General features: G+C 56.6%; 1 protein-coding gene across 1 annotated transcript; it reads right to left on the bottom strand.

Moving 5' to 3' along the window:
* Positions 1-831: 831 nt before the first annotated feature.
* LOC118698684 (endothelin receptor type B-like) lies at positions 832-14586 on the bottom strand. The gene is made up of 9 exons (XM_036402163.2): positions 14572-14586; positions 10629-10706; positions 6568-7071; positions 5561-5673; positions 4997-5201; positions 3971-4120; positions 3197-3330; positions 1880-1988; positions 832-1224 (listed from the first exon to the last, which is right to left on the bottom strand). Exons 1-9 carry the CDS (start codon positions 14584-14586, stop codon positions 1075-1077), a joined length of 1458 nt encoding a protein of 485 aa, XP_036258056.2. The 3' UTR covers positions 832-1074.
* Positions 14587-18503: the final 3917 nt, after the last annotated feature.

Below are 18503 nucleotides of genomic sequence, written 5' to 3'. Positions count from 1 at the left end.
TTTTCCAAATTTGGGAAAATTTTTGCTCCACAGATTGGGAAAATGGGCTGGTCTTGATATTCCTCAGTCTCTGTTTTCCTTGAAACCCATTTGTCTTTTATGATTTATTTGTAAAACATTTGCATTTCAGTGAAAGTTAAGCTAAAAGCCCACCCCAACACCTGGAGAATGTTTTAATTGCAGGTCTCGTCTCTTCTCCCCTTTTCCTCTCTCCATTTTTTTCTATGACAAGGTAGAAGGGGCAAAGAAGGAAAAGAGAGAGATGTGGGAAAACCAGCAAAGAATCATCAAAAACCTGATAAATACAACTTTTTCATGTAGTTTTTCTGGAAGTTTTGGCAAGAACATTAGAATGGAGTCACATGGATTCTCAGTCACATGGAATCACATGGATTGCAGTCACAGACTGATTTGGGTTGGGAGGGACCTCCACTCCCTCTCCTCCCACCCCTGCCATGGGCAGGGACTCCTTCCCCTATCCCAGGGTGCTCCAAGCCCTGTCCAACCTGGCCTTGAGAGCCGCTGGCAGATCACCTGGGGGATGAATTATTGCCAATAATAAATTTGAGAGAGCCCTTTCCCATATTTTACTTTGCTCTAGTGGCTCTTCCAGCTGAGATTGGACCTTCTCCACTGCCTTTCCCACCTCCACATGACCACAAGGACATCTCTGTGCCTCACAGGGATTTATCCAGGCTTTGCTTGGCTTTTACAGCTGGGAATTGTCACTCTGCCTCTCCTCCTCACCCCACAGAGTGACCACCCCACCATTCCTTCCCTTCCCACACGCATCCCCCCGCCCCACATTCCACCCCGAGGCAATGGCCAGAAGTCCCTTGGTTTTCCTGTGAGGAAATGAAAAATCCTGTGAGGATGTGAATGCCCTTCCCTCTCCTGAGGGGACGTCTGGGGTCAGGGGCTGGGCTTGGAGCAGGTCCTGGGGAATGCTCCAGCTCCTTCCAGCTGGGTGAGGACACGATGGCAAAGCAGATCCAGGCCCAGCCAGGAAGAGCCTGGGGGAGGATCGGAGGGGTCCTGCTGTCCCTGTGCCTTGTCCTGGACAGTGACACGGGTTTAGGAAGAGCTGTACTTGTTGCTCAGGCGGGAGCTGCTCCGGTCCAGCCCCAGCTCCTGCCCCGTGGCTTTCCACTTCCCAACAGATCCCTTCTCATCTGTGGGGGTGATGCTCAGGGCCGGCCTCTGGCACCAGCAGCACAGGCAGGACTGGGGAGACACAAGGGGGAGAGGTCATACGTGGGATGTGGGAAAAGAGGAGGAAATATTCCTGTATTGTGCCAGCAGGTGTCCCTGCACAGAGCCTGGCTGGGAACTGCTGAGCCTTGCTGTCCTGCAGCTCTGCTGGGAGCAGGTTTTCCAAGATACAGCTGGTGAGGGTGGGAAATGAGGACACCGAAATTTGGGTAATTTTTTGTAATTGTGTGTTCTCGTCATTAGGGGACAGAAAATACAGGTAATGCTTAGCTCCCATGCCAACAGGTGGGCTCAACTCCCATCCCATCCCATCCCATCCCATCCCATCCCATCCCATCCCATCCCATCCCATCCCATCCCATCCCATCCCATCCATCTCCTTCCCTTTCTTTCTCAGGGCTTCACTACTCCTGACAATTATCTCCCAAAATCTTGGGTTCAACGTCTGCAGCAGCCCCAGCCCCATGTCTGATGGTTTGTGGGGATGTTCCTGTTCCAGAGTGACAGGGAGTTTTTGGGATTGTCCTAAATCCTGCTCTGGCAAAAGCCTCCCCCCAGCAGGGCACTGAGCTCTGGTGTACTTGGAGAAAAGAGATATCCAACAGGGAAAATTTGGGATGAGGAATAAGATCAGGTGGTGCCCCTGGGCCTGGGGGGTCATTCCTACCTGGAAGCAGTTCTTGAATTTACGGCTGACAAAGTACAGAGCCACGGGGTTGATGCAGGAGTTGAGGGAGGCCATGTTGATCCCAAAATAATCCATCACCAGGAGGAAGCTGAAATGGGAAAGGAGAGAACAGATGTGTCAGAAGCTCATGGAGAACAGAGGGAATTGCCAAACTGCCTGGCCTGGGATCCTGCTTCTGTGGAGGAGCAGTGACTGATAACAGAGCTGAGCACAAATCCATCCTTCCCTGAGAAAAACCACTTTTCCGTGCATGGAGCATTCCCTGAGGAAGCCAAGAGCAGGAGCTGTGATTTCTCCTGGCGCTCCTGATGTTCCCAAACCCCAGCACAGCAGCAGCCCCTGGCCTGGGCTGGATTTTGGCTGATGGGTGGAAGGGGAGGGAGACAGGCACCTCCCACCTGGCAGAAAGTGAGGAGCCCTCAGCCCTGCTGGGAATGTTCCTGTGCCCAGGAGACCTCAGCCTCACAGAGACATTCCAAAATTTAACTTAAACCCTTCTCACGTCCCCCCACCCTCTCTGTGCCCATCAGGGGGACGGTGCAGTCAGGGCAAGGAATTACTGAAAGCAGGAGGTGGAAGGCAACCCCCCAGTCTGGTCCCACCCAGCAGGGCCTGTGCTGGTGCCAGGGGGGCTCCCAGGCCGGTGTCCCCTGCTGGGGGCCCTACTGTCGGGATCTTTGGCTTGTCACAGTGACCCTGAGAAGAGTTAGAAAGTCTCTTTTCCCAGCCTGGGCTTGAAGAAGGAGTCAGGGCTCTTCATTTCTCGGTCTCAAGGTTGTTTATTGTATCTTATCTATGAAATTCTTTCTCCTGCCCTGCCGAGGTCCATCCAGCACGACAGTCAGAGGCACCCTGCCTGCCCCCAGGGCAAGGTTATGTCTTTATACTAAAAACTACCTATACAATGTTTACAATTACTTTCCCAATACCCATCACCTGTGTTAGACAGTGAGCTTCTACTCTAAACCAGTCTGTGAGTGCCAACATCACAGCAGAAGATGGAGGCCAAGAAGAAGAAGGAGAAAGGCTGGACATGCCCAGATCCCTCCATCTTGCCTCCTGAACCCCCATACCAGAAACCCCAAAATCTACTTTTCCACCCTGTGATAACTTCACTATTATTCTACCTAAACTGTTGTGGCTGGCTGATCTTCATCTAAGGTTGGTAATTTGCTCCATGGGTCATAATCAAACCCACAGGTGTTGTGGGCTCTGTGCCAGGGCTTCTGAGCCCCCTGGCAGGGGTCTTGGCCATCCTGGACAGCCAGAGGGATGTTCTGGGTTGCCACACCCTACCTGAGCAGCTCGCAGCGGTTGGGGTCTGTCTGGTCGTAGATGGTCTTCTTGAGGATGCGGCTGAGGTGCAGGGGCAGCCAGCAGAGAGCAAAGATCACCACCAGGCAGAACACGGTCTTGGCCACCTCCCGGCGCTGCCAGACAGGGCAGGGGGAGGATGAGCACAGGGGAATGGGTTCCAAATTGTGGAATCGTGGAATGGTTTGGATTGGAGGGAACCTTACAGCTCATCTCGTCCCACCATGGGCAGGGATATTTCCCACTAGCCCAGGCTGCTCCTGGAATTCTGCATCAGGTCCAGGCTGCAGAAAGGGGCAGGGCAGCAGCAGCTCCACCTGGACAGACCCCTCCCCACCACTGCTCCTGGTGGCTCTGCTGGGATGGGTACCCTCCATCCACCCAGCACGCTGCTAAGGTGGCAACCAACTGGAGCTCCTCAGGGAATCATTCCCAAAGCGTGGGAGGGGACAGTGAACTCAATCCTGCACCCCTTGTCTGGGATTTGGCACATCCAGCCTTTGGTCCAGTGTGGCGTGGGCTGGGATAAATTACCAGGAGAGCTCTAATGAAGCCAGAAGGGTTTGGGGTCATCCCTGAGGCCGGAGATTATGGAGCTGAAGCCCTTTTCCCTGGTGTAATCCCTGCACCAATGTGCCAAGATCCACTGTGAGGCTGTGCCAGCTCATCCTGTCCTTCAGAGGGATGGGAAGCGTCCCCCCTCCAAGAGCACTCCCTCTTCTTTGGGAATGCCAGCATTCCTCCTTGGTCTCTCACCCGTTTCATGTGGTCATTCAGAGCAATCCTCATCCCGTTCCTCTTGCTCAGCATCTCACAGGACATGAGGGTGTAGAAGATGCCCGTGCACACCAAGGGCAGGCAGAAATAGAAGCCAAAAAGCCACCAGTCCTTCACATCCCGGTAGAACTGCGGGGGAAAGGGAGAGAGGGCAGCTGGAAATGGGGCCAGGGCAGCAGGGGGAACTTGGGATGCACACGTACCTTCCTGGAGCGGGATTGGTATTGGGGTTGGGATTGGGATTGGGGTTGGGGTTGGGATTGTGATGTACATGTATCCTCCTGAAGCAGGATTTGGATTAGGGTTGGGATTGGGATGCATGGGTACCCTTCTGAAGCTAGATTGGGTTTGGGATTGGGGTTGGGATTGGGATGAACATGTACCCTCCTGAAGCCAGATTGGGTTTGGGATTGGGATTGAGATTGAGATTGGGATTTGGATTGGGACTGGGATTGGGATTGGGGTTGGGGTTGGGATTGGGATTAGGGTTGGGGTTGGGATTGGGATGGCGATGCACAGGTGCCCTCATGAAGCGGGATTGGGATTGGGATGGGGATGCACAGGTACCCTCATGTAGCGGGATTGGCATTGGCATTGGCATGCACATGTGTCCTCATGAAGCAGGAGTGGGATTGGGGTTAGGATTGGGACTGGGGCTGGGATGGGGATGCACAGGTACCCTCATGAAGCAGGAATGGGTTTGGGGTTGGGATTGGGACTGGGGTTGAGGTGGGGATGCTCAGGTACCCCCATGAAGCGGGATTGGGATTGGGGAAGCGGGAAGCAGGATTGGGATGGGATGGGGATGCTCAGGTACCCTCATGAAGCGGGATTGGGATTGGGATGGGGATGGAGATGCTCAGGTACCCTCATGAAGTGGGATTGGGGTTGGGATGGGGATGCTCAGGTACCCTCATGAAGCAGGATTGGGATTGGGATGGGGATGGGGATGCTCAGGTACCCTCATGAAGCGGGATTGGGATGGGGATGGGGATGCTCAGGTACCCTCATGAAGCGGGATTTCTGCTCCGAGGCCAGCATGCACACCCACAGGTGCTGCTCCCAGTAGCTCAGCTCCACCATGTCGAAGGCGATGGCCTCGGGCACTGCCAGCACGATGGCCACTGCCCAGATCAGCAGCACCTCCACAGCCTTCCACATGGGGATCCCAATGCCCTGGATCCGGCTCCAGGACGCCACGGCTCGGTACCTGCCCGGGAGTGGGAGCAGAAGGTGCAGGTTAGAATTGTCCCCAAAGGTTCTTTCCCTCCACCTCTGGACCTTCCCAGATGTGGGAATGGGAAGCAGGGGCTCAGAGGATGGATGGGGTGGGGGCTGTCCTTGGCCACCCTTCCTCACCACCCCACCCACACCACGATCCTCCCCTCAGCCTTTCCCAGCAGGATTTCAGCTCTGTCACCAGAGAGTTCCTGCTGGATTGCAGCTCCATACGAGAGCAGTCTGTCCCCATCTTGGCACTGGCCTGGGAATGAGCTCCTGGTTCTGCCTCTGGTTCCCACCAAGGGACAGGGCAGGCTGGGCAGGGCAGGGGTGGCTGTTGTGTCTCACCTGTCGATGCTGAGGGCGCAGAGGCTGAGCACTGTGATGCCCACGGAGGCTTTTTGGATGAAGGGCACCAGCTTGCAGATCTGCACCCCGAAGGGCCAGTCCTTGGCCAGGAGCTGGGGAGGATCCACAGGTTACCAGGCTGCTTTGGGAATGTGCTCCCAGCTTCCTCTCTGTGGGTGCACCCGCGGGCTGTGGGGAGCCCACAGAGAGCAGGGAGAGCTCCCTGAGCTTCCGACCACTGGGAATGTGGGCACTTTCCCATGGTTTGCTGGAATTGGGAAACTTTCATTTCCCTGACTGGACACAGAGATGAAGGATGGTCCAGACACCAGTTCCTGACTCCAGACCCTGGGGGGTTTTGAATGGAGTCCTAAACTCCACACTAGGCTGCTTTGGATTGCTTTCAAAATGAGAATCAAAGTCGTGCTCTGACACAGCCAAAATCCAGCCTGGCCAGCTCCAGAGCCGTGTGTCTTGAGCCTTTTGCAGATTTTGACCCCTAAGCACACAGGATGGGCTCTGTGGCCCCACTCTCTGCCAGCACAAGCAGAGGTGGGGACGATGTGTCCTGGCAGCTGGAGAAATCCAGGCCACTCATTCCAGAGGAGACTGGACTGAGTTCACAATCCTTCTGTCCCCCTGACCCCTGGAGCCTTTCCTGAGGCTACCCCAGAACCCATTCCAGCTCTTTCCTTGGGCCTCAGCAGTAACACAAACCATGGAACCCCAGAAAGGTTTCTGGGGCACCTCAAAGCCCATCCCATCCCATCCCATCCCATCCCATCCCATCCCATCCCATCCCATCCCATCCCATCCCATCCCATCCCATCCCGTCCTTTGCCATGCTCAGGGACACCCTCCACCACCCCAGGCTGCTCCAAGCCCCATCCAGGCTGGTCTTGGACACTTCCAGGGATCCAGGGGCAGCCACAGCCCATGCAGGAGCTCCTCCCAGGCCGCCCGGGATGCAGAGCAGCCCCATGCCCGCCGTGCCAGGCGGAGCTGACCTTGTAGACGTTGATGGGCAGCGCAATGAGGATGTAGAGCAGGTCGCCCAGGGCCAGGCTGGCGATGAGCACGTTGGGGCCGTTCCTCATGCACTTGTTCTTGTAGATGATGCGCAGCAGCGTGGAGTTGCCGATGATGCCCACGACGAAGATGGTGCAGGACACGATGGTGTTGATGTACTTGAAGGCGTGGCGGATGTCGGCGGGCCGGGCGCACACGGGCAGCAGCGGCGGCTCCGAGGGACGGCTCCCGGCGGCACCCGACGCGTTGGACACGACCTGCACCGGGCCGTGGGGCTGCTCCTGGCCCAGCTCCCCCAGGGGCACCGGGCTCTCCTGCACCGCCCCGGGGGTCTGGCTGTGAGCCCCAGAGAGGAGGCAGCTCAGGACCACGGCCAGGGCGGCGGGGAAGGGGATGGGTCCTGCTGAGGAGGGGACGGCGAGGCTGGGGGCTGCAGGAGTGCTCATGGTGCTTGTGGGGTGTCCTTGGGGTCCTGCTGGGATCTGCCAGGGGAGAAAGGGAGCAGCGAGAGAAATTGTTTAGCAGAGGATGGAGAGATGGGATATTGGAGAGAGGAAAGTTGTCCAGCCTGCAGAGGAGGAGGCTGAGGTCCCATCTCATCGGGGTCTGAAAGCTCCTCACAAGGGGCAACTCTGATCCCTGCTCGCTGTGAGCAGGGACAGACCCAGGGAACAGCTGGAGCTGTGCCAGAGAGGGTTAGGTTGGAAATCAGGAAAGGTTCTTCCCCCAGAGGGTGCTGGCACTGCCCAGGCTCCCCAGGGAAGGGGCACAGCCCCGAGGCTGCCAGAGCTCCAGGAGGGGTTGGACAGCGCTGCCAGGGATGCCCAGGGTGGGGTTGTTGGGGTGTCTGTGCAGGGCCAGGGGCTGGGCTGGATGATCCCTGGGGGTCCCTTCCAAGCAGGGATATTCTATTTTATGATTCAATTCCATTTATGAGTTGCTGGAGAGCTCCATCATCCCAGCAAACAAACGATGCCAGATCAGATCCCACCAGGTCAGAGCTGTTGACCCTGAGGGTGGGGTTTGTGCTGCTAAATTTAAACAGCCCAGTAGAACAAAGTGGAAGGAGAACAAACTGTCCCTTGTGCCTCTGACGTGGCCCTGCAGTGGCTGGGACACCTGTCTGTGCTCAGGGACTGTGGCAGCAGGGACTGCACCTCCTGCATTGCTGCTCTGGGGACAATCCCAAATCCCACCTGTGCCCATCCCACTCCTCACTCAGAATCCCAGAATCACTGACATTGGAAAAGGCCCCCAGGAACATCGAATCCAAGCTGTGCCCAATGCCCATCTCCTCACCAGCCCAGAGCTGAGTCCAGGTGTTCCTTGGACACCTCCAGGGATGGGCACTCCAAACCTCCCTGGGCAGCCCCTGCCAAGGCCTGAGCCCCCTTTCCTTTGGGAAATTCCTGCTGTGCCCACCCTGAGCCTGCCCTGGCCCATCCTGAGGCCGTTCCTTCTCCTCCTGTCCCTGTTCCCTGGGAGCAGAGCCTGACCCCCCCCCTCATGTCAGGGAGCTGTAGGGTTTAGTTTTGGGACATTTAGTTCCTGGCAGGTTGAGGTTGCAGTTTGGGGGCACCTCTGTCAATGCCTGCCCATCTGGGCAGCTCTGCAGCCCCACCTCAGGCTCCAGAGAACCAGCAGAACTTTTCCAGCTCATTCCAGGGGGAAACTGAAGCCTCACCACCATCCCCCTGCCCAGCTGGTCCCACGGCTGCCCCTGCAAAGGGAGGGCTCAGCACAGCCCTGCTGGGGAAACGCTGCAGGGCTTTTGCAGCAGTGCCACACTGACCCCTGAGCTCTCACCCCATGCATGTGCAGCAGCACAGCCCCTCCCTGCCCTTCCTCACCCCATCAGCTGAGCCCCTTCCTCCCCAGCCCCTGCCTGCCCTGCCCAGGGCTGTAACTCTCCCTGGGCTCCTTCCAGCCCTGGCTGCTGACACAGGGAAAGGTCTCCAGGGCTGGAGCACCAGGGAATATCCCCAGAGGGGTTTTGCTCTGCTCAGCTCTGACCAGGCAGGAAGAGCCCAGGGGCTGCCCCACAGCCACGGGAGAGAGCTGAGGGTGGTGGTGGCTCCATCCCAGGGGTGGGGTTGAGGAAGGGGCTCTGGGAGATCCAGGCTGAGAAATGAGCCCAGAGAAGGAGCAAACTCCAGCCTGTTCCTCAAACAGGGATAAATCTGGGGGCTCCTGGTTGGAGTGAATAAGGAACAATTTTGTCAAACTGTGAAACTTCCCAGCTCTGAAGGGAGAAGAAATTGCTATGGCTGGAGTGGGAACTGGAGCCTTTGTGAGAGCCCCTGGGATTTCCCTGCTGCGGGGAACAAGTGAGGCAGGGACCAGGGAGCCTGACTGGGACCAGAGCAGGGGCTCAAGCTCTGCTCTGACTCCTCCAGGCAGAGCTGGGATCTGATCCCAAACCCGCTGCACCCCAGGAGCTGCTCCCAGGAGCAGCCAAGGCACTCCCAGGTGTAGCAGGGCTCTCCCTGCCCATGGCCAGGGGAACCCCGGGCCCAGCACAGCTGCCACCCTGGGAGGAGGTGGCCAGGCCAGGCAGGAGCCCCCAGGACTGACCACAGCTCCTGTGGACACGGCCGTGCCTCCCCAGGGGCTCAGCCTTTGTGGGAATGCCTGGGCTGGGCTGGGAAGGGTGAAGAAAGGAAAGGAAAGATGGATAAATACCCCAAAGGATCACAAACCTGGGCACAAATCCCTGCTCTGACCTGTTCTGATTTCAGCCTGGCTGAACTCCCCCAGCCATGCCGGGCACAGGTGCCCACTGGGGGTGTCCCCTCCCCACAGTGCCCACGGGGTTGCAGCTCTCAGGAGAGGGCAGACCCCGCTCAGAATTCGTGCCCGAGCTCCCTGAGGGCTCTCAGGGGCAGCTTTGGATGGCACAGCCTCTGGTGGCTGGGGGACAGAGGTGGCACTGGCAGAAAGCACCCGAGCACCCCTGGAACAGGGAACGTGGCCAGAGCCCCCCACAGCCCTGGGCTGTTTCATGAGCCCAGCCTGGCCTCAGAGCTCTGGTAAAGAAAAATGCAGAGGCATAAAAACCCTGGGGCTTGGCAGAGGAGCTCATGTGAGGGAGGATCACAGGACACGGCTCCTGCCCAGCCTCTCCATGACACAACTACAAAGCACCGGAGAGGAAAAACACTTCCTCCCCAGCTCGCCTTAAACTCAATCAAATCTGTTATTAAACCCAAAATTTAGGCAAAGAGAAACTGTTTCCTCCTGTCCAACTGCCCTTTTACTCCTTGCTCTTCCCATCTTGGAGTGCTTGGAAGCACAGCCCTTCCTCAGCTGAGGGAAACTGAGGCACAGGAACATCAAGAAGCTTGTTCAGATGGGAAACCAACACCAGCACGGTTAAACCCCAGATCCAGAACTGCTTTCACCCCTCCCAGTGGGAATTTTAACTGTGCTGAGCCCAAATGGCAGCTGAAGCCATTGGAATCCTGACATGGATTCAGGGAACCAGGGAGAGACTCCCAGAGAGAAACTCACACTGAAAACTGTCACCTCAACCCTCCAGAGCCTGATTCTGCCTGAAAGGTGCCGTGAGTGCGATTGGAATCCCTTTCCCTGGGAGCCCAGGAGAGCCCAGGAGAGCCCAGCGCGTCCATCCTCACATCCAGCAGCCTCATCCTCCCTCCATCCTCCTCCATCCTCCTCCTCCTCTCCCTCCCTTCCAGAGCAGTTCCACCTCTCCAGACTCATCTCTGCAGACACCAAACACAGCTTTTCTGTGGGTAAATATTGCAGCACGATCTGTGTGGAGAGAGAGAGGTGGCAGCAGCACATCCCACCCTCAGGGCTCCCTGCCCTGAGCCCAGCCTGCCCCGGGAGCAGGAGGAGTTCCCACCCCAGGTGTGCTGGATTTCTCCTCTCCTGCCACATCCTGGACCTTGTCCAGCCACCGTGGTGCCTCCAGCACCTTCCCCAGAGGGGGCTGCAAAAATTCACCCAGACACAAGGAATCATTTTGTCTGCAGATTAATGCACAGGAGATCAAAGCTTTCCTGGGAGTCGTTACCTTCCTGCTGACCCTGGAATGTGGGAGCTGCTCCTCAGGGCTCCTTCCCCCTGCTGGGCATGTCCTGGGGGAGCTGCACTGTTTTGGATGCTGGAGTTGGCTTTTGAGAGGGGCTGGAGCTGTGGAAAATGCTCCTTCCTGCCGTGGGTGGTTTTATAGAACATCCCAGGGCTCCCCCAGCACAGCCCCTGCGACCAATGGCTGAGGGCGGGATGGGGATGGAGGAGGGAAAGGCGGGAGAAACACGGGATAGCTCTGGGAAGGAGTGAAAATAATAAACAAATAAAGCTGCTCAGGGGGTGGCACTGTCTGCTCCATGAGTGACACGATCCTCAGCTCAAGATTTGTTCAAAGTTCCTGATGAGAACTGGAGCAACCTGGCTTTTCTCAGTGGTCAGGGTTTGTAAATAGGGTAGAAATCATCTGTATATGCAGGAGAAGCCAGGTTTAGTGGGGAGGACACGGAGGTAGAGCCAGGTTTAGTGGGAAGGACATGGAAATAAAGCCAAGTTTAGTGGGAAAGACATGGAAGTAAAGCCAGGTTTTGTGGGAAGAATATGGAAGTAAAGCCAGGTTCAGTAGGAAGGACAGAGAGGCAGAGCCAGGTTTAAGTGGGAAGGACAGCAGGAAAAGCCAGGTTTGCTGGGCTGGGCTGGATGGACACAGCCCATCCCTGGCCTTGCCTGGAGCACTCAGCTGCTGCCCTGTTTTGCCCAGCAATACCCAGAGATGTTTCCACCTTGTGTGTCCCAGAGCTGACTCTGGAGCTCAGTGGATCATTCCTGCACCTTGGTGCATTCCTGGGACTCTGGGGCTGGACTTTTGCTCTGGGAGCAAACGAGTCCCTTGCCAGCTGGAGGCTCTGAAGGGCAGCAGGAGGTGACCTGGCCCTGTCCCCCCTGCCCTCTCCATCCCAGGCAGAGCAGGGAGCAGCCCCTCGAAGGGCTCCTCTGCCCAGGGCAGAATCCATGGATTTAGCTACCCTTTAACCCTTTGGCCTCTGTGAGGAGCTGCAGCTTTTCCTGGGCTCTCTTCCCCAAACAGAGAAGTTTGGGGTGTGCAGGGCCCCCCTTCCTGCCTATTCTGGGCCAGTCACGTTCCTGCACGGGACAGGGCATGAATGGCCCTCTCTGTTCTGCTGGGGACAAAGGATGGCTCCAACCCCTGGGAGACCCCCAGGAAAACCCAGCCTTGCCCAGCCAGAGGGGCCCTGACACAGCCTGGGGTCCGAGGCTGGTGCTGAGTCACTGCAGGGGTGAGAATGAAACCCCACAGCCACGCCACATCCCGTGCTTTGTGTCCCAGCAGGAAAGCAGGACAGCTTCCAGGGATCCCTGAGGCCTGGCAGAGCCACAGCCCAGGGCATCCATCCCTCATGGCTTTGCCAGCTGTGGGAATGTGCCAATGGCTTTGTAGTCCAAGCCACGGGAACAGCTTTGCCAGACAGGGTTGGGGAAGGGGAATGGCTGCTGCTCCCAGCTGGAATCACAGGGTTTGACCTGCAGTGGACAGGCTGGAGCTGCCCCACAGAGGCTCAGCTGGGCTCTGCTTTGGGGTGAGGAGATTGAGAGGAATCTGATTTACAGGTGTGGCCATGGAGCAAAGAAACATCTGGAGAACCATTTGGGAGGTTCTCCTTTCCCCTCCCAACATCTGGGTGCTCTCCCCATGGCAGGGGGAATGCAGCTGTGTGCCCAGGGATGTGCACAGGAGGGGACGGAGGTGCCTCCCAGACCCCCCACTAATTGCTCTAATTATAGCACTAATTAGGGCACTAATTGCTCTTCACAGCCCTGGCCCCGTTTCAGTTCAGCTGGAGGAGCCCCAGTGCCCAGGTGTGGGTCTGTGTTATCCCAGATGCTGTGGGAAGTCAGGGATGCCTGGCAGGAGGGAGCATCCCTGGAGGCAGCACAAACAGAGCCTCTCCTCTGGGAGCTGAACAGGAGAGCTCAGAGACAGTCCCTCGGGAATTGAGACAGGTAAAACATCACAGAGAAGCGACTGCTGGGGACCTGCAGGGACAAATCCTTCAGGAAGACGTTTTTCCAGGGCTGTCAGCTGGCAAATTCTGCTTTTGGGAGGCCTGGTGTCATCTGACTGAAATGCTGGGTGTATTTCTGCTCAGGCATCCTCTGGGAAGGCTTGGATTTAGTTCTGCAGCACTGGGAATGCTGAAGTGGAAAGCTCAGAAACTGCCTCCCAGCCCGACACCTCCACTGGCATCACTTTAAATAAATAAATAGAAGATTGTGCCTGCATTTCTGGTCATACTCCTCAAGTCCTGCTGCCAGCATTCCCTTTGCCCTGCCTCTTATGCCAGAGGGGTCTGGAGAGCTGGGGAACAGCTCTGGCATCTTTCCAGCAGTGCTTTTCTGCTGCAAATATTTTCATTCACATCAAGTTCTGGTCTCTGAATTTCCCCTTCTCCTTCCCTCCAGGCTGATATTCCCTGGTTTTAACTCCTGGAGCAACCCAGCAGTGCAGCAGCAAAGAGTGAGGAGAGCAAGAGGTGGTGCCAGTTCCTGCCCTGCCCTCTGCTCCTTCCCTTTCCTATCCTATGGAGAACTGAGCCTGAAGCCTCAGAGCCAGGAAAAATGTCCCAGTGGCTTGGGAACCATGGGAGCAGTGGGGTGCAAACCCCCATTTGTCCCCTATTCCTGCCCTGCTGCCCATCCTGCAGCCCAGCAGGAACTCCAGGAAATTCTCCCTGGATTAAACTCTGGAACCTCCAGCAACTCCGGGCTGGTTCCCCGACCCGGGCATGTTCAAAGAGCTGGAGCAGGGATTATTGCAGGGTCTGCAATGTGTGCAGCCGGGATGGGTGGGTGTCTCTGTGGGTGCAGGACGGCGTTGTTCATCCCCACGGGATTTTCCCTTCCCGGGAGGAGGGAGGGGATGTCTCTGGAAGCGCAGCCACATCCCTGCTGTTCCCACGAGCCCGCGCTGACCCCGCACTTGAAGTTTTTTTTTTTGCTCATAACTTTCTTATCAGCCGGGGCCGAGCGGAGTCGAGTTCTTGGAGCTGTTGGAGGGGACGGGGCGTTTGCAGCCCCGCCCGGGACATCCAGAGGGACACGGGACAGACGGAGGGACACGGGACACCGGGGGGGGGACACGGGACAGCGGGGGGGACACGGGACAGCGGGGGGGACACGGGACACCGGGGGGGACACGGGACAGCGGGGGCGACACGGGACAGCCGGAGGGACACGGGACAGCCGGCGCTGCCGCTGCTGCTGCCGGGGTCGCACCTCCTGTCCCCGTGTCACCGCTCGGGGGTGGCCGTGCCTGGGACGTCGGGCACAGCGGGGATGCGCAGCCGGCCCTGGTGACAAGGATCAGAGGCTGAGCTGTGTCCGTCCCTCGGGGCGCAGGAGCCTTAAGGAAGTCGCAGGGGCTGGGGACAGCTCTGTGTCCCAAAGATGTGGAAACCAGCGGTGGGAGGATGTTGATCCTGGCCTGGTGGGAAGAGGGAATAACATCACAGAATCATGGAGCTGTTGAAGTGGAAAAGACCTTTTGGCCACCAAGTCCAACCATCAGCCACCACCATGAGTGCCACTAAACCTTGTCCCCAGCTGCCACATCCGTGTGGTTTTAGCCCACTTCCAGGGGTGGGAATCCCACCACTGCCCTGGGCAGCTGTGCCAGGGCTGGACAACCCTTCCTGTGAAGAATCTTTCCCCAGTTTCCAATCTGAGCCTCCCCTGGCACAGCCTGAGGCCGTTTCCTCCCATCCTGCCCCTTGTTCCCTGGGAGCAGAGCCCGATCCCACCTGGCTGCTCCCTCCTGGTTTCTCCAGGAGCCCCACAAGTCCTGAGGGCTCTCCAAAGGCAGAGGGGAGGCACCTCCCAGGTGTTCACAGGGTGGGGATTGCTGCTCTCAAGGCGGTTGGTGACTGCAGAGGATCCCCCAAAGTGCTGGTGGAGTTGTCCCTCCTCACCCCGAGCTCTGCCATGGCTCCCAAGAGGGTCCTTGCTCTCCTGGGTGTGGAATTGTGGCTCCTCAGGATCCATAGGTTGCTCCACAGCTGATCTGGTGCCAGGCTGGACATGGGAGCGAGACCCATGGACACAGAAATGGGATTTCTGCCAGGGTTTTATGTGCCACAAGGTGCATTTCCCTGAGGTGTTTTTGGGGAGGTGTCCCACAAACCTCCCTCCGTTGGAAGCACTGATGCCATTTGCTAATGAGCTTGATTAAAGGTGGGCTACTGGCTCCTGCAGCAGAGCTGGGATGTAATTATTACATTAATTTCTCTTTAGCAGGTCTTTGACTGAATCCTAAATGCTGTGGGCTTTAAACCTGAGCAAACTCCCCTGCCCTGTGTAATTGTTCTAACCTTTAATTAATCCTTTGCTTATACACACCTATGTATGTAAAAAATATTGTTATTAATTGATAGAAAATGGGAGTGGATTTGGGCTTTTTAATTTCTGAATCCTGTTTATTATCTTCATTCATTTTGGTAAATCTACTTCATTTAAGTAGTTCAGCTCCAGAACTGTGAATATTTTGAATTCAGGGCCAAACTTCCTAAAAAATTTCAATTGAAGTAAATCCAAGCACTATCAGTACTGGAGTGGGTCCAGACACTTCCTGTGAAACCCACAAAGATCTGGGGAGATCTCCAGATCCTTCCAGTGGCTGAAGAGCTGGGGCAGATCCTCTGTGGCTTTGGCAGGACCATGCCAGCAGCAGAGCCCCCATAGCCACACCGAGCCAGAATCTCAGTGGGACATTCCCTGGATTATTTCCCAGTGTCTCCCACCTTCCATTCCCTCCTTCTGCTTAACAAGCTTCTGAGAAAAGCTTGGACAAATGGGTTATTGCTCCTGAAATGATTGCAGATAATTATAGAGAGATTAATGGCCTCTCCTCGAAGAGCCACCGACGGCTTCAAGTGCTGTTGACCTTTCCAGGAAACGGGAATGGGGAAAGGCAGCAGGAAAAGGGCTGGATAAACAGTGTGGAATTTAGAGGCTTCATAGTTCTGGAGAGGGCAGGACTGCTGAGACTCCCCATATTCAGCCCATGGAACCCCCTCAATGCTCACCAGAGAAAGCTGGCAATGGGGAAGTGAAAAATGCCTCTTTGGCAGTGGAAAAAACACCTTGGGAATGAGAGAAAGGAGAGGAAAACACCAGTGGGGATCCCCTCCCTGGCATCTGGGAGAGGACCCATCCTTCCTGTGGTCTGGGCTTTGGTTATCTCTGGGGAAGGAGGGTGAAACAGCCAGGAATTCCAGGCTGCCCTCACTCTGGGATTTGCCAGATCACTTCCACACACTGGTGGCCAGCTAAGGGATGAGCCAGGAAAAACCAGAATTTAATACAAGTGGTGGCAAAATCTCACCTGGGCACTGCTGAGTTCAGACTCACCCCTGAGCCTGGACCCTGTGGGAAGAGAAAAACATGGATGCCATCCAAGAAAAGGGAGAATCCCTGACCCTGGGACTCCCCACTGCCTAAAGAGGATCTCAGCCTTTTTGGATGAGTTTTGCTGTGGCACCTCCAGCAGGGACCTGGAGGAGGGAATGAACCAGCTGAGTTTTAGAGCTCTGCCCATTGGAGCCACCCCAGAGAGACAATAAAAGGAAGGGTGGAAATTGCTTCAGGAGCGTTGCAATCCTGCCAGGGGATGTCTCCTACTGAAGGTGAGAGCCCTGAAGTTTGGCAGCCCCACCACAGCCTGGGACAGTTGTCTCTGGGTCAGGCACTGGCTGTTGAGATCAGTGTCCCCAAAAACGTTTGAGGAAGACAAGAAGTGTCCCATCTGTAATTCCCTGGCTGCTTCAAGGGAATCCTGGGAGGAGAGGTGGGAAGAGCACAGAGTGCACGTGTGCAGAGCTGGCTTTAGCAAGGAGCCATCAGCTAAAAATCCATCCCTGCACAGGAATCATCCCATCTCAGTGCCCCAGGGAGGTCTTCCTGCCCTCAGCAGCTCCAGTCCAGGATTTATTGCCATGAACCTCTAATCTTCCATCCTGCCTCCTGATGGGGAGGGGCAGAGCAGGCAAATCTCCCTTCAGAAATGTGTTGGGGAGCATCCCAAGGAGGCCTAGAGAGGTGGTGAAGGATGGAGGGGCAGCCCAGGAGCTGTGGCTGAGGTGACTTGAGAAGAGGAGGTTCTGGAACCTCCTCCTGAGGGGCAGCTCCAGTCTCTGCTCCCCGTGCCAGGAACGGGAATTGGGGCATGGCTGGAGCTGTGCCAGGGAGGGTTAGGTGGGAGATCAGGAAAGGTTCTGCCCCCAGAGGGTGCTGGCACTGCCCAGGCTGCCCAGGGAATGGGCACAGCCCCGAGGCTGCCAGAGCTCCAGGAGGGGTTGGACAGTGCTCCAGGGATGCCCAGGGTGGGATCTGGGGGGTCTGGGCAGGGACAGGGGCTGGACCCACAACCTTTGGGGTCCCTCCCAACTCAGGATATTCCAGGATGCTCTGCAGGAGGGGATGTGCTGTGCTGGGGGCACAGTGTGGAGCTGAGCCTGGAGCCCAGGGTGGGTCAGGGACAAGGGGGACAGAGGGGCTCAGAGGGGTTTCCATCCTGCTGGAGTGGGGCTGGACTGACACCGATGGAGGGGAGAAAACGCGATGGGGAAGAGGAGTTGCCTTGTAAACCAAGGATGGCCTGGGGACAGCAGCAGTCACGTGTGCCAGGGCTGACTGGGCCATGTGAGGAGCCTCAATGGGGCTCTGTGAGGGGACACTGGGCCCTCTGTGAGGGCTGCACGTCCCCACAGAGCCACTGGGTCACAAGCACCACATGTGACTGGACACTGCATTTAAGGACAGGGTTTTGGGGAGGCCCTCCCTGCTCCATGAATTAAGCTGGAAAGGCAGAGAGGGAATGGAAATGGGGGGTTTTTAGAGGATTTCATTATGAAAACACCCCCAATATCCCATTTAATGAAATGCTGGTTTCTGGGGAGCTTTGTGGGCTCCTGCACTGGAGCTCTGCTGCCATGGGTGGATGAGGACAAGGATTTCCTTGTGGAGACTCCTCATTTGTCACCCCCAGATCTCCTCTGGGAGTCAGGAAGGGCGAGCAGCACATGGGCAGGAGCTGGTGCCCTCTGTCACCTGCTGACCACACCACAGAATGGTTTGGGTTGGGTCACCCAGCTCCATCCCCCACCACGGGATGCCTCCACCAGGCCTGGGAGGTTCCTGAGGGGTCTCTCCACCAATGAAAGCACCCTGAAAACACTCCTGGGACACCCTGGAAGGAAGGACCTCCTTCAGGGAGCTGGGATGTCCTGAGAGCCCATCTGGAAGGTCAAAGGGAGGGGAGGAAGGAGCCCCACCTGAGAGCAGGGAAGTGGAAGGAGATGTCTCTGCTGGGGGCTGAGATGAGCCCCAGGGTTTCCCACTTGAGGAGGGGACAGCAAAAGTGGAATAACAATTCCAAATGAAGCCCAGTCCCCCCACCCCCACACAAACAGGATGGGACAGTGGCAGGGTTTAAAGGCAAGGCTGGGTCCTCCTGTTTATTTTAAGCTGGAAGCCAAGAGGCTCCTGCTGGTGACTTCAAAGAAAAGTTTGTTTCTGTGTTCTGCTAATTACCAGAACACCCAGACCCCGTCTCTGGGGCCTGGAGTGTTGCAAAAACATGGAAAGGTTAATTGAAGGCAAAGGGAAAAGGAGAATCCCAGATTTAACCTTCCTGGGCTGCCCTTGTTACGCTGACAGCACGGTGCAGGCAGATTTAATGACTCCTCATTACCCTGCTACCTAATTAACCTCCTGCCCTAAGCACAGAGAGGCTGAGAAAGAGCTCCCTGCCCAGGAACCCCTCTGCCAGCACCCCCAGGGTTACAGGAGACACCTCCAGCAATGCCAGGCTCAAATCCTGCCGGGATTCCAGCTCACTCCTGAG

This window comes from Molothrus ater, chromosome 14 (assembly GCF_012460135.2).
Source record: "Molothrus ater isolate BHLD 08-10-18 breed brown headed cowbird chromosome 14, BPBGC_Mater_1.1, whole genome shotgun sequence".
In the NCBI taxonomy this organism is placed as follows: domain Eukaryota; kingdom Metazoa; phylum Chordata; class Aves; order Passeriformes; family Icteridae; genus Molothrus; species Molothrus ater.
The sequence above is the reverse complement of the archived record's forward strand: the minus strand, read 5'-3'. Positions and strand labels throughout refer to the sequence as shown.